Source organism: Nuphar pumila, chromosome 6 (genome assembly GCF_984573655.1).
Source record: "Nuphar pumila chromosome 6, dmNupPumi1.hap1.1, whole genome shotgun sequence".
Taxonomy (NCBI): domain Eukaryota; kingdom Viridiplantae; phylum Streptophyta; class Magnoliopsida; order Nymphaeales; family Nymphaeaceae; genus Nuphar; species Nuphar pumila.
Genome location: NC_143254.1, coordinates 36,124,859 through 36,137,991, shown reverse-complemented (window position 1 = coordinate 36,137,991; position 13,133 = coordinate 36,124,859). Strand labels below are relative to the sequence as shown.

The 13,133-nt window shown below is 35.4% G+C and overlaps 1 protein-coding gene across 8 annotated transcripts in view; it reads left to right on the top strand.

The window, feature by feature from the left end:
- Window positions 1-12,894, top strand: part of LOC149834634 (peptidyl-prolyl cis-trans isomerase CYP37, chloroplastic-like) — a 36,228-nt gene extending 23,334 nt beyond the window's left edge. For 6 of the 8 annotated variants that reach the window (XR_016432789.1, XR_016432794.1, XR_016432788.1 and 3 more), the window contains 3 exons: window positions 11,762-11,811; window positions 11,942-12,284; window positions 12,540-12,894. Coding sequence is in view for 1 of the 8 variants with exons in the window: in XM_090011507.1 (XP_089867633.1) it covers window positions 11,762-11,811; window positions 11,942-12,056 (165 nt within the window). In the remaining 7 variants the exon portion in view is untranslated. Of the gene's footprint in view, window positions 1-11,761; window positions 11,812-11,941; window positions 12,410-12,539 lie in introns of those variants that run through there. The other 2 variants (XR_016432790.1, XM_090011507.1) reach the window with 2 other exon arrangements.
- Window positions 12,895-13,133: the final 239 nt, after the last annotated feature.

Here is a 13,133-nt window from a genome sequence, read left to right as displayed (position 1 = left end):
AATGTCGTTTTTATTTCTTATCCTTTCTTTGTATCAAGTCCCCTGTCAAGGAAATTGTTTGCTGCGTTTATTACAATAGTCATTTCCTTCGGTGTTAAGTTCAATAAGATGTGTGGCAGCAGCGAGAACTAGTATTTACTGGGTATAATAAATAAACCAACAACTTTATTTTAGCTGGCTTGTTCCCTTAATTAGCATTCCTTGTATGTAAGTGCAACCACAATGTAACGACCCCAACTCATCCCCTTTGAAAATGCGGATTTTTTTTTTACACAGTGCGGAAAACTTCCCAGAGACCCGGGGTCCTCACAGTTCCAATTCCAACTGGATAGCCATAAACCACAAAAGAACTTGCAATTAACATCCATAAACTAACCATTACCTTTATTCATGAATTAAAAACTAATCTAAAAAATAAAGTGTCTGACTCAAGTAACCACTGATGACAATAAGCAAATAACAAGAACACTAGACTGAAAAACCAAAATAAAGAGCCACTCTGTCCACAAAGAAGACTGTCAAAACTCGTTGTGACTCTCGCGCCCTCACAGTAGCTGTCGACTTCACTGATCACCTGTTCCTGCGAAAAACCAATGAAGTAGGGTGTCAGAATCGAAATCCTGAGCACAGCTACTTCTTAATGAAACAAGTGAGATAAAGAGTCAAGATGAGATATCATGCAACAATTAAGGGAAATACATACAAGACAGTTTATAGCATTTGAGAATTTATTCATGCAACAATGCTAAGCATGCAAAGACAGTAAAGCAGTAACATTTACTAAAATTTCAGCATGCAACAAGAATTAAACATTCAACACTTACCCTCATGTATTGAGTAAGGAAACCATTAAAGTATGCATGATCTAATGCATAACAGGAAAAATGCATGTCTTTTGTGCAATGCATGAATCATTTTATTATTTTCCATTAAGTCTTTTGTTTCCTTATGTATGCCCTATTAAATGCATACAACTTTAAGTTTCTCTTTTTAATTACCGTTGCCCGCGGATACACCAAACGGGTACAAACCCCGAGGTTAAGTTAAGTTCCCAGGGTAGCTTAGCACACAATTTATATTTTATTACTGGGTTCCAACTTAGCCCTCGACCGAATCACCTTCGGAACATTAGACCTTCACATCTAATGTCGGGGACACAAGGGACACCCCACGCCCACAAGTGCCACTTCCTTGGTACCAAAAAACAACAGTTGTGTCAAACACACCACTCCTGGGTAAAGTGGCGGACTCTCCCTAAAATCGTGGCCAGGAGAAGGAACCTCAATATCGGGTTCAGGGGACCAAAATTAAGCACACGGAGTTTTGTATCCTCATAGTCTCCCCAAGACCAGATTTCTAAGATCCCCATTCTCCAGATGGGTGATCCCAGAAGGTATATTACACTGTGCTTTATTATTACTTTTTATTAAAAATTAATTTCTTAAGTTTTGCAACATCATATGCAAAAAGAAAGATAAAAGCCCGCATCTACCTCGCGAGAGCCATCACAGGACTCCGGCCTGTGGAAACATATAGAACAGTGCAACAAAGCTGAAATATTTATAAAGCATGATCTTTGAAATGCATTGAAATGAGTAAGGGAAAATATTTCCACAGCTCGGGTTTACCAAACCCTCGATGATTCATTTTGATCACCGGAACACTAATGCAGGAATCACAATCATATGTAATGTAACAACACACCTCAAGTACATCAATGAGTAAACATGTTCCAACAGTCATGTAAACCACCTCAACTCCTAACATAAAGAGAAATGAGACTGTAGGTACGTAACTCATGCTCAAGATTTATCATGCATCAAAAGATTAGAATTCTTAACTTTATCAATCACGTAACCAGGCCCTGTTTTCATATGCTAACAACCTATGTTACTAACATGGCATGGTTCCCAGCATAAGAGAAGTTTTGAAATTAGCAGCTCAGCCCAGCCAATGGGATCGGCTGGGTGTGACAGCATAGACACAGGCCCAAACAGGGGCTGTGTATGCTGTCCGGAAACGTACCAAAAAGGGATGCCATATGCTAATATCCCTGTTTATATATATATATATATGTATGTGGAAAGACTGGACCCAGCTCAGCCGATCCCATTGGCTGGGTCTGGCAGCATATTCACAGGTCCAGTATGGACCTGTGTATGCTGTCAAAACGGTGTATGCTGTCAAAACGACAGCCTATCCTATTTCGAAAACCACCATTGAATCACTTTATATATATCTCTTCTTTTTTTTTTTGAAACACACCCCACCCCAGCCGACCCTGTCGGCTGGGTCCAACAACACGTACACAGGTCCAGTTTGGACCCGTGTATGCTGTCAAAAACAGCAGCACTACAGATTTCAAGGAACTGATTTTTTTATTACTCATATACCCTTTTTGAAAACAACTAGGCACAATCCCTTTTTGTCTCAGGTTTTCCTAAATGCCCAGCTGGTTAAGCTTTAACAGTTGCTAAGCAACGATCACAAATGCAATACCATATTTAATTTCTAAGACATATCAGAATTAAACAATGGATGAATTATCATCTCATTCTAACCATTCAAGTTCAAATAAAAGATGCCTATTAACATGATAATTCTGATGCAAAACTTCATTTAACAATATCAACTTATTCTAACCCTTCAAGTTCAATTAAAAGATGCCTATCAACATGATAATTCTGATGCAAAACTTCATTAAACAATATCAACTTATTCTAATCATTCAAGTTAAAATAAAAATGCCTATCAGCATGATAATTCTGATGCAAAACTTCATTAAACAATATCAACTTATTCTAATAATTCAAGTTAAAATAAAAATGTCTATCAGCATGATAATTCTGATGCAAAACTTCATTAAACAATATCAACTTATTCCAACCATTCAAGTTCAAATAAAGGATTCCTATCAACATGATAATTCTGATGCAAAACTTCATTAAACAATATCAACTTATTCTAACCATTCAAGTTAAAATAAAAATGCCTATCAGCTTGATAAATCTGATGCCAACTTCATTAAACAATATCAACTTATTCTAACCATTCAAGTTCAAATAAAGGATTCCTATCAACATGATAATTCTGATGCAAAACTTCATTAAACAATATCAACTTATTCTAACCATTCAAGTTAAAATAAAAATGCCTATCAGCTTGATAAATCTGATGCCAACTTCATTAAACAATATCAACTTATTCTAACCATTCAAGTTCAAATAAAGGATTTCGAATAAAAGACTCAGCTAAAACTGGGTCTAGCACCCAGCCAGACCCACCCAACCGACCCAGTTGGCTGTGTCTGGTACACAGCCCAACCGACTGCATACCTGGGCCCCAAATCATGAAGGTAAAACTTTTAGTTCTTTTTTTTTTTTTTGAACAACAAGAGCACAGAAGGTGCAAGGGAGTAACAGTGGAAACTGTTCTCCATGAGATTCCATCGACTGTTGCATGGAGATCCCATCTCCACCGATGCCCCATTTGAATCAAAAAGAGGTACCCGTACCTCGTTTCGCAAATCCGGATGATCGGAGGCAACTTAACTAGAGAGAGATCGGCTGAGGTCGATCCCACCCCCACTATCGAGCTCCGGCTGAAGGGAAACAACGAGGAGGAGGAAGGACCGTCGCTTTCCAAGGGTGGTGCGCACGTCTGTCGCTGTTGGGGAGTTGCCGGTGGTGTGGCTCCAGCAACGTGCACTAAAACGAGGAGAGTGAGAGAGATTTGGGGCAAAAATAGAGAGGTAAAGGGGAAGGGGATACCAACCTGCCATTTTAAAGGAGGAAGCCTTCCGAATTTGGTGGAGGTCGTTCCCCTTTCGCCGGAGGCTGCGGCTCACCTTTCCCTTTTTCCCCTCACACGATAGGGGTTAGGGTTTACTCTCAGCACCCTAACCCTCCCCCTTCTCACTTTCCCCTTTTTCAGAAAAATCGGGCAACCCTTATCGGGTTACCCCCTTTTTCTTTTACTCGATACACAGGGGCGACCCGGGTCCGGACCCGGGACCCGGGACCCGGTAACCGACCCCGAGTTGGGTCTACGCCTGTTTCTCAACGAAAATGGGTCGACAAGTTGGATCCAAATGGATCCAACTGTGGATCCGCGAGTTCGCCAAACATATCTCGCTTTATTACAAATGTTAATATTTTTTTTTTAATGCCCTAAGCTATGCATCAATACCCATTTATGGGTTCGAGATCCGAAATATGGATCTTAGGTCCAAATTGCATGTTTCCCAAAAAATTTAAATGGCAAAACTTACGGTTTTTACACACAACATGGTGATCTGAGGGGGGGGGGTGCCTCTAAGAGTCTCCTTGAGCTAGGCAAAAGAAGGTCTATTCTTGCTACAAATTAGAATATTTGGCTGTTAGAAGGTTTTTGTTTGGTAATTAGGTATTATCTAAATACATGCTAAAGTCTCTTGGTTCAAACCATGTTACAGTTAGGATTACGATTCACATCTGCATTGGATAACTAGTAAGTAGTGCGAAAATTGCATGTACTGTTTAGGGAAATCCATCTAGAATAAGCTATTCATCGTTTTGCTGAAGTATGGGTAATACTTCACGACTGTATGTACTGTTTCATAACACAATCTAGGTTTAGAAAAACTGAAACAGGTTTGGATGAATCCGTTTCATTTAATTTTTCTGAAATTAGATGGCAATGTGGTCCATATTTTATCTATGTAGCTGTTAAATTGAATTACAGTAATATAAAGCTTGACATTTCATCTTAACTGATATCTAAACTGTACTGCGTGTGTTATACAAATAGTGGTTTTGAATACATTACTCTTTAACGCATGATAAATAAGTCACACAAATGAATACAATACCGTCACTACTGGCAGATGCTTGTCAGTATCGTTAGATGTGTAAAGAAGACCAGGTGGTGTTTTGATAAAGAAAATCGTTCTACAACCTTACTTGAATAAGCTTTGTTTTATCGATTGTACAACTGTATCCTTAAGTCCCAAGAAGACAGAGTTCCAAGTCTGGAGGATGAACAAACCACCCAATGGCTTTCCTGTTAGGTACATAGCATAGGTCAACCATTGTTTGTACTTAAAGGACATTGAAATGGTAGAAATTATGTTTTTAAAGGTTTTGCAAATACATTCTGTAGTTGTCAACTGCTATATAATGAAAGTCTGGATCTTATTTGAACAACCATGGGAGTGATTGATATAGTTGTTTATTAGGTGGAATCAACTTTTTGTTACCATATGGGGATTTGTGATTTTCTGTTCAGGATATTAAGCTGCATGCAAATTTGGTGTTCAACTGCTTAGTAACTTGTATATTCAGTTGATATTTAGTTGCATATTAAGTTACACAATTTATGATGTTAAATTGCATATTTTTTAAAAAAGTTCCAATGCCCATTACATGTATATCATCTAGAAGGTGCAAGTGGCTGGTAAGATGCTTATTCTCCAATGTCCATATGCATGTTAAACTGTATATTTTTCTGAAGTACTATTGCCTAACACTACATAATTGCTGAAAATATCAAATGCCAACTAAGTTGTATATCTTGTGGAATGTTCACATAAGAGTATGTTGGGAAAAATGTATATAGTTGTATTACCAAACCTCTAGGACTATACTGCATGCTCAATAAAGGACACCAACAGTGTCTTTGCTTGTTGGCAGAATTTTTAATACATGCCACCCTGTGTTGAGATGTCACAAGTCAAAACCTAATGATACGTTGTGGCAATTTGCTATTGAAGAATAAATAAATAATAATAATGATGATTAATGAGGATCTGATAACCGAACCTATGGGTCGGTTTCTTGTGGACATATGAATGTCAAGCCAGTGTGTTGAGGGTCATGCATAGATCATCGAAGTTATGATGTGGATCCACATGAAAATGAAAATATAATATTGTTGTCCGACCGGTTTAAAGGCACCGGGGCATTCGTGCTTGACTGGTTTAAAGGCACCGGAGCACTTTGAGTGGGTTATGCAATCAATATGATAAAGGATTGGGACAGTTTTATACGCCTTGGTAAAATGACTAAGGTTGGGAATTCTACTGCTATGATAGTAGAAGGAAGTTGGGGAAATGCCCTATACTTCGGGAAAATAATTAAATGAAAAGATTAACCCACTCAGATTCGGGCTTACCTTGGAGAGGGTAGGTGGTACAAAACTCCGGGGACGTGTTTAATTGTTTTGAGCTAAAGTGACTCGGTCCCCAGTCCTCGGAGTTGGGGGACCCAGACTACCAATATGTCCTAGGTGGTAGCTCTTTGTTCTTCTGCAGAAGTTAGGGATGCATCCTGTGTTTTGGTTTTGGCCTTTGGGAGTTTCTCTCGATCACTGGCCGCTCCCTTGGGATTTCAGTCTTAGTTAAAATGTTCGGGTTAATAAAATACCCTTGAATAATATACCCCCGAACGTTTTCTTCTGAGATGGTTGCCTTGGCCCATGTGTACCCGTGGGATAAGAAAAGATAAACATCAATTAGAACAGTTAGGTATCACTGTGATGAAGTCATTAAAGAGACATTTGCATATTTTTCAGCATGCTTTATATTGTGAAATTGTAATGATCTGAAATCTTGAAATGGGTAAATACGAGGTGATTGAACTATTACATGAAAGTTATGCATGTTATTGTTATTGCTGTCGCATCGCCTACCTCACTTGCTGATTAATGTTGCATACTATACCTTACCTGCTCAGTTATTGTTATTGCATAATTGTTCACCTGCTCCTGTATATGACTGTTGATTTTTGTTGTTGCTTACTTGCTTATGTATATGTTGAAAATCACCTATAACACCCACATTCCATACTGGACTCATGATATACCTGCATGAAGAGTTACAGTTTTCCTACTTAGACGCGGTAGTCTAATTCCAATCAATTTACTATTTTTCAGGTAAAGAATAGGGTTTATGAGCGGCTGCGGGATGAGGCATCGGATCGAGATTTTTGGATTTATTGTTCCAGGGAGCGCTTGGGTTCCTTTTATGATTTTAACTCTGATGATTTTCATTGATATTGAAATGAAATAAATGTGTTGGGTTTTCTCTCCACCGTAATGTCTCAAAATACTTAACCCTATATTCTTTCTTGTTTCGGCTGTTATGAAAAAAAAAAAAATTCCTCTTAAATTTGGGTTAAAATTTTGGGGCGTTACAAGAGGAGCATCCCTCAAGGATGAAATTAAATCATAATCAACTTATTTTTCAAGACGCCATAACATTGATTATAAGAAGATTTGATTATTTAAAGAACATATGATTCATTAAGAAAAGATGCATAATTATGCATAAAAATTATCTTAAATAAAATGATGGTCTTCCAAAAAGCATACAAATTTCTCAAAAGAATGTATATTAAAGACACTTCAAACAAATCCCATAAAAGAGTACAAGTGGAAGAGTACAATAAAAATGAGTAAATCTTTATTTATGACAAAAATGCTTAAGAAGCATTGAATATGCATCATGTGAAAATGTCATCAGGGCTAAAAGAACGTCAAGTTCAAAAGATGACTTTAATGTAAAAATATCTTGAATAAGATAAGTCCAAAGATGACTTGATTACCCACAAGAATCACAAAGAGGCTAAGTGCACAAAGGCACAATAAAATACTCACAAAGGAGTACAAATGTAAGTAAGTCTTCAAAGAGACCAAATGCACACGAACACTAAGTTCTCAATGTGTGAAGTGTGCACAAAGGCACAACACATATAATAGATCACAAATGCACAAAGGCATAAACATAACATAGAATCTTTATTTAGAGAACTCAAAATCTTTAGAAAGAACTAATGAACTTTATGTGTGCAATTATGTGAATCATGTACATGAAACAACAAATGAAAAGATAACAATTTTTAGCAAAGATGAGTTAATTAAATTTATGCATGCCACAATGTGGACACAATAATCAATTTAAAAGCATAATTCACTCACCCATCCTAGAGTGATTTTAAGTATAGAGGACCAAACACACACATATATATATATATATATATATATATATGTGTGTGTGTGTGTGTGTGTGTGTGTGTGTGTGTGTGTGTGTGTTATCAATGAAATGCATGAATTTATCGATAACTATTTTTCCATACAAGGAAGTAGTAAAGAATTTTAAAAAGATTCATTAAAGAATTTAAAAGATCCTACATGAAAAAGAGAATGATATAAGCAAGTCAAAACCAATTTGCGGAAGATGACAAATTTTAAAAAATCCCATAATATCAAGAAATGGTATTTTGCAAACTTTAATAATGCAATGCAAGATGCATGAGATTATTTCAATCAATCATTTTTTATAGAAGAGAAGATGAGTTTGACTATTTTGAAAAAAAATTGCAAATATTTGAATTAGTGCATCGGTTTAACCATCACAAGCAATCACCTCCTAGTCCTCCAAATCTCAAATATAAGTGTATCAGCTATTAGACCAAAAGCATAAACAACATGCCACTAAAGAGCAAAACACACACACGAAGGTGTGTAAAAACACCTTTTGTCTACATATAATGACACTTGAGATGAGTATATCAGCGACTAGAATAAGTGCACAAAGCCAACAATGGACTAAAAATCACACATAAAAGTGTGAACAAATGTCTATTGTCTATATATAGTGACACTCAAAATCAAGTGTATCAGCTACTACATTAAGAGTATAAAACCAACAATGGGCTAGAAACCACACACGAAGGTGTGAAACATCTCTTGTCTACATATAATGACACTTAGATAAGAGGCATAAAAAGGAGAAGACATTTGAAGTAAGAAGGCTTGTAATGAAAATATTAATGCAATTTAAAAAATATCAATTTAGACTACATTTCGAAACACTATGGTTTCAAGGAATAGATAGCCATCACAGATACACATAATTAAAAGCATCCATAATAAAGTCGATGGCCAAAGAACAAAGGAGTGATACAACACACTCACAATCAGAGATCTCATAACTGTCAGTTAGAGTCAAACTACAAGTTGACAATTTAAAGTAACATAAAACGAGGTGCACACAACTCACCCCAACAAACATCTCTGATTCAACAATGATAAGGCCAAGAAGATTGATGCATCATATAAAAGTCTGTGATGGACAACACAAATGTCATAAAAAGGCAATGAATACTTACATAAATCATTTTCCAAATAGGTGGGTTCATAAAAGGAACTGATATGAAAAGATAATTTCAAATTGAAAAAACCAATAATGGTAGATGGCCAATCTTAGAAAAAGTGCAATCATATGCATAACAATATTTCTCATGACAACCTTTTAAATAAACATGAATCATACTTAATATAGTCAATTTCGATCAAGGAATAGATTCCCTAGAGCACGTTATATACAAAAGGTCTAATAATTTTAAAGAGAAGACAAGAACATATTATCTTAAAAGGAATTCTTTTAAATCAAGTCTACTATGAGACAAACGAAACATGTAATACATTAAGGAAATAATACATATGAAGATTTTAGAAGAACCTTTTACACTCTCAAAATTAGACATAATTACTATCAATCATGAATACTTGAAGCAATAAGATGATCTAATAACTCATAGCCACATAAGTTATATAGAAGCTATGAAATTATACCAAACATAATTCATAATGCAATCTAATTTTGTGTGATTATGACACCGTTTTTTTAGAGAAAACGAGTTAACAAAAAGTGCATTCAAAGCATCTAATACAAGATTTACTTTCTATATAAAGGTCAAATCACAAATATCGAGGATCATTTTCAAGCATAATCAATCGAGAATGTTTTTCAAAGAATTAGTTTTGCATAATAAGAAAAATATCTTAAAATTAACCATTGTAATGAGATATGCAGAAATGCAAATTACAAGGGATAACACAAGAGGATTTCATAAAGAACCAAATCTCACAAGCACATAAAGTGCAAAATACACAAAAACCTGCTAAGGGTTAAATGCTAAAAAGCAAAAAAAGAATATTATTGAAGGAAAAATGAGAGAATCATTGAAATCGTATGAGTTTGCAAAGATATCCACGCCATTAAAGAAAACATGATGACACAAGGTGTACTTCATACGAATTTCTTAAAATTTTAAGGAAATCATAAAATTCATAATGATTACCAATAAATATTATGATAAAAACAAATGCATATAACAAGGGAATTAGCAATATGAAAAGCATAATCTTTAAGATTTAAAGCAAAACCATATATTCTTGTAAAATATAATTTCTATGACAATATGCATAATTAAAACAAATATTTTATGGAGATATGGTTACGGCGTTACGCACAAGATTTAATAAATTCTTTAAAGAACTATTCATTTTTAACATATTTGGCAAGATGCTACTATATTTTAAATACATTTTCAAATGCATACCATAAATATTTAAAGTAGAGAATCCAAAGAAAATAGCAAAAGTATCCATATATATAATAATAATCAAGAAAATAAGTGTTTTCTCATGCACAATGCATGAGATAAATAATACAAGAGACACCTTTTAAAAAGTATGCGATACATACCGGGTAAATTCTTTTTTTTGAACCTAAACTTTGTGTGATACGCTTTTCGAGGTGACCACCGTGATGAAGCAACACACGGACTATTCTTCTAGAGACCAAACTCTGATACCATGTAAGGAAATAGGCGGAAGTGTAACCCAAGAATGCACAAGCATTCACAAAGTCCAATAATGGACAAGCAATATGGCATTCAAACAAGAAGTCCACAAAGGGACAATATGAAAGCCTAAAAAGGCTATACAAGCATAAAAATAATGAAATATTTATTGGATGAACTAAGAATGTTTTCTTAAGATTGAAGTTTTATGAAGTAGGAAAATGTCAATATTGTTGTGGTAATGTCATGATATATTGAAAAATGCAAATATTTCAAATTTTGTTTTGTGATACCATTGTCTTAATATCCTGATTTTAGAGACAGTTGTGAATCTTCTTGTAATTGTATACGAGGCAACTGATGAAATTCTAGACACTCATAGAGGTTTCAAAAGGCTCGATGGTCATCATTAAAATTAATGAACTGAATAATTTCAAATATTAATATATGCAGTGAATTTTGGGCTAGTCATTAATGAATCTAGAGCCCTTTTTTTCGGTACCAAGTTTCAATTCTGATATATGTTCCGTTAAATATTGGACGAATCATTAATGAATGCAGAGCCACTTTTTAGGCAACTTGAAAATTCCTTTTTTGTTCCAAATGACCTAAAAAAATCACATTCTTTGTGGTGACTTTCTTGCAGAATCGCATTGGATTCAAAATACTTTTCATTATATAAATGCTGATGTGAACCCTTGTGGAGCTAAGACTAGACATGCAGGCGTAAACTGTTGAAAAGAGACCAGGGTGATCTCTTGCAAGAATCCTACTTCACAATAAGAGTTTTGTCCTTTAGAAGTTTCAACTTTTTTCGATAAAGTTACTTATTATAAGATGTGTTTTGCGTTACTTTGTTTACTTTTTTTATCCCTAAATTGATATGAATTAATGATTGTAGGCTGATTGTGCGTGGATGATTTTTTGTTTGTCTTCTGAAGAATGATCACATGCAAACTTTTCTTTTTCCTTCTAATAAGATCATGTGAAAACCTTTGGACTTTGCATTGATTGAAAAATTGGTTCTCTGCTAAGCCTCAAGCTTTTATTTGCAGACATTTGTGATTGCTTCTCTTCTTTTTTTATTTATTTTCCCTTCATGTTTTAGTAACATATTTTCTCGAATAACTCTGCAGGCAGGCCTAGGTGGTCTGTCCTTTGATGAAGGGCAATTTTCTGTATTTGGGTAATGTTTTTTATGCACAAGTTTTAATCAATATGTTACCTTTACAGCTGAGTGTCCGGTTCAACAAGTTTAACTAGTGCTGATGTAAATTTCCATTCACTTTATGTAATTTTTACATTTTGGTATGCAGGTATGTAACTGCTGGCAGAGAAATACTTTCACAACTTAAAACAGGAGATGTAATTCGATCTGCAAAGCTACTTCAGGGTCAAGACCGCCTTATTTTGCCAGCTTCTAATAACTGACATGCATGCTCATATCAGGCTTACATTCTTCAAAATTATCCGTTTTCCTTTCTGTTGAATGTCCAAGTGTCATCTTCAAGCTTGGCAACCATCCTGGAAGTACTGCATGCAAATGGAAGTCCAGACCCATAAGGATCCAATGAAAACAACCTTTCGCCAAAAGCGAGAAGCAATCATTGCCAATTTTTCTATAGTCACTGGGATCAATTTAGTCCCACGTAAGAAATGGTAAACACCCATATTAGTTTATGTAATTTCATGGTTTCTGATTAAACCATCATGTTTCCTGATTCATGTCATCTTGCAAAAAACTGTCTTGGCAATAGAATTTCAATATGTTCTGGGACTAGAAAGGATTCTTTCTTTCTGTGCATTATTGTTAAATTACAATCACTGACATGCCGCCTGTAGACCCCTAAATAGATGGGGCTTTTTTTTGCTCTTACATCAACACAATTCTGACTGTAATTCTTTAAAATGCAGGGCCAATGTTTCTCTAGTTGCTTACATCCTTTCTACTTTTTCTCTGTTCTGGCATTGGAAAAAAGATACTACAAAGGTGAGCTGCCTAAGGGATTGGTGAACAGAAGCTGTGCTGTATATCTTACAATTGTTCTTTGTATCTGTGGCAAGAAGAGCCATCCAAATAAGCTTCAGAGAAAAACTTGTAATCTTGATATTTTGAGCTTAGTGACAACATCTGATGTAGATCAAAACATGTAATCCTGATATTTTGAGCTGAGTGACTCCATCTGATGTGAAAACAGATTCACGGAGGGTTTAATATTTTTTCTTGTGATGCTGCTTCTGCTATCAGTGTTTGGTATTTTAATAGACTTATTACTCCTTTGGTTGGTTGGTTTGATATATCTTGCTTAGAGCTTTTCGTTGTTTGTTCCAAACTATGATCCCCTTGTGATCTTTTTTCCTTTTTTGTCAGTGATAACAAACAAACAAAAATTAGTCGAGTGTGACTGTGATGTGCTCAAATACGTGCTTGACAGTGGAGGTGGATTTCCTGTTTCTCTCCTGACCACTATGTTAGGTCGAAACTTTTGTCATGTCATATGGGTTATT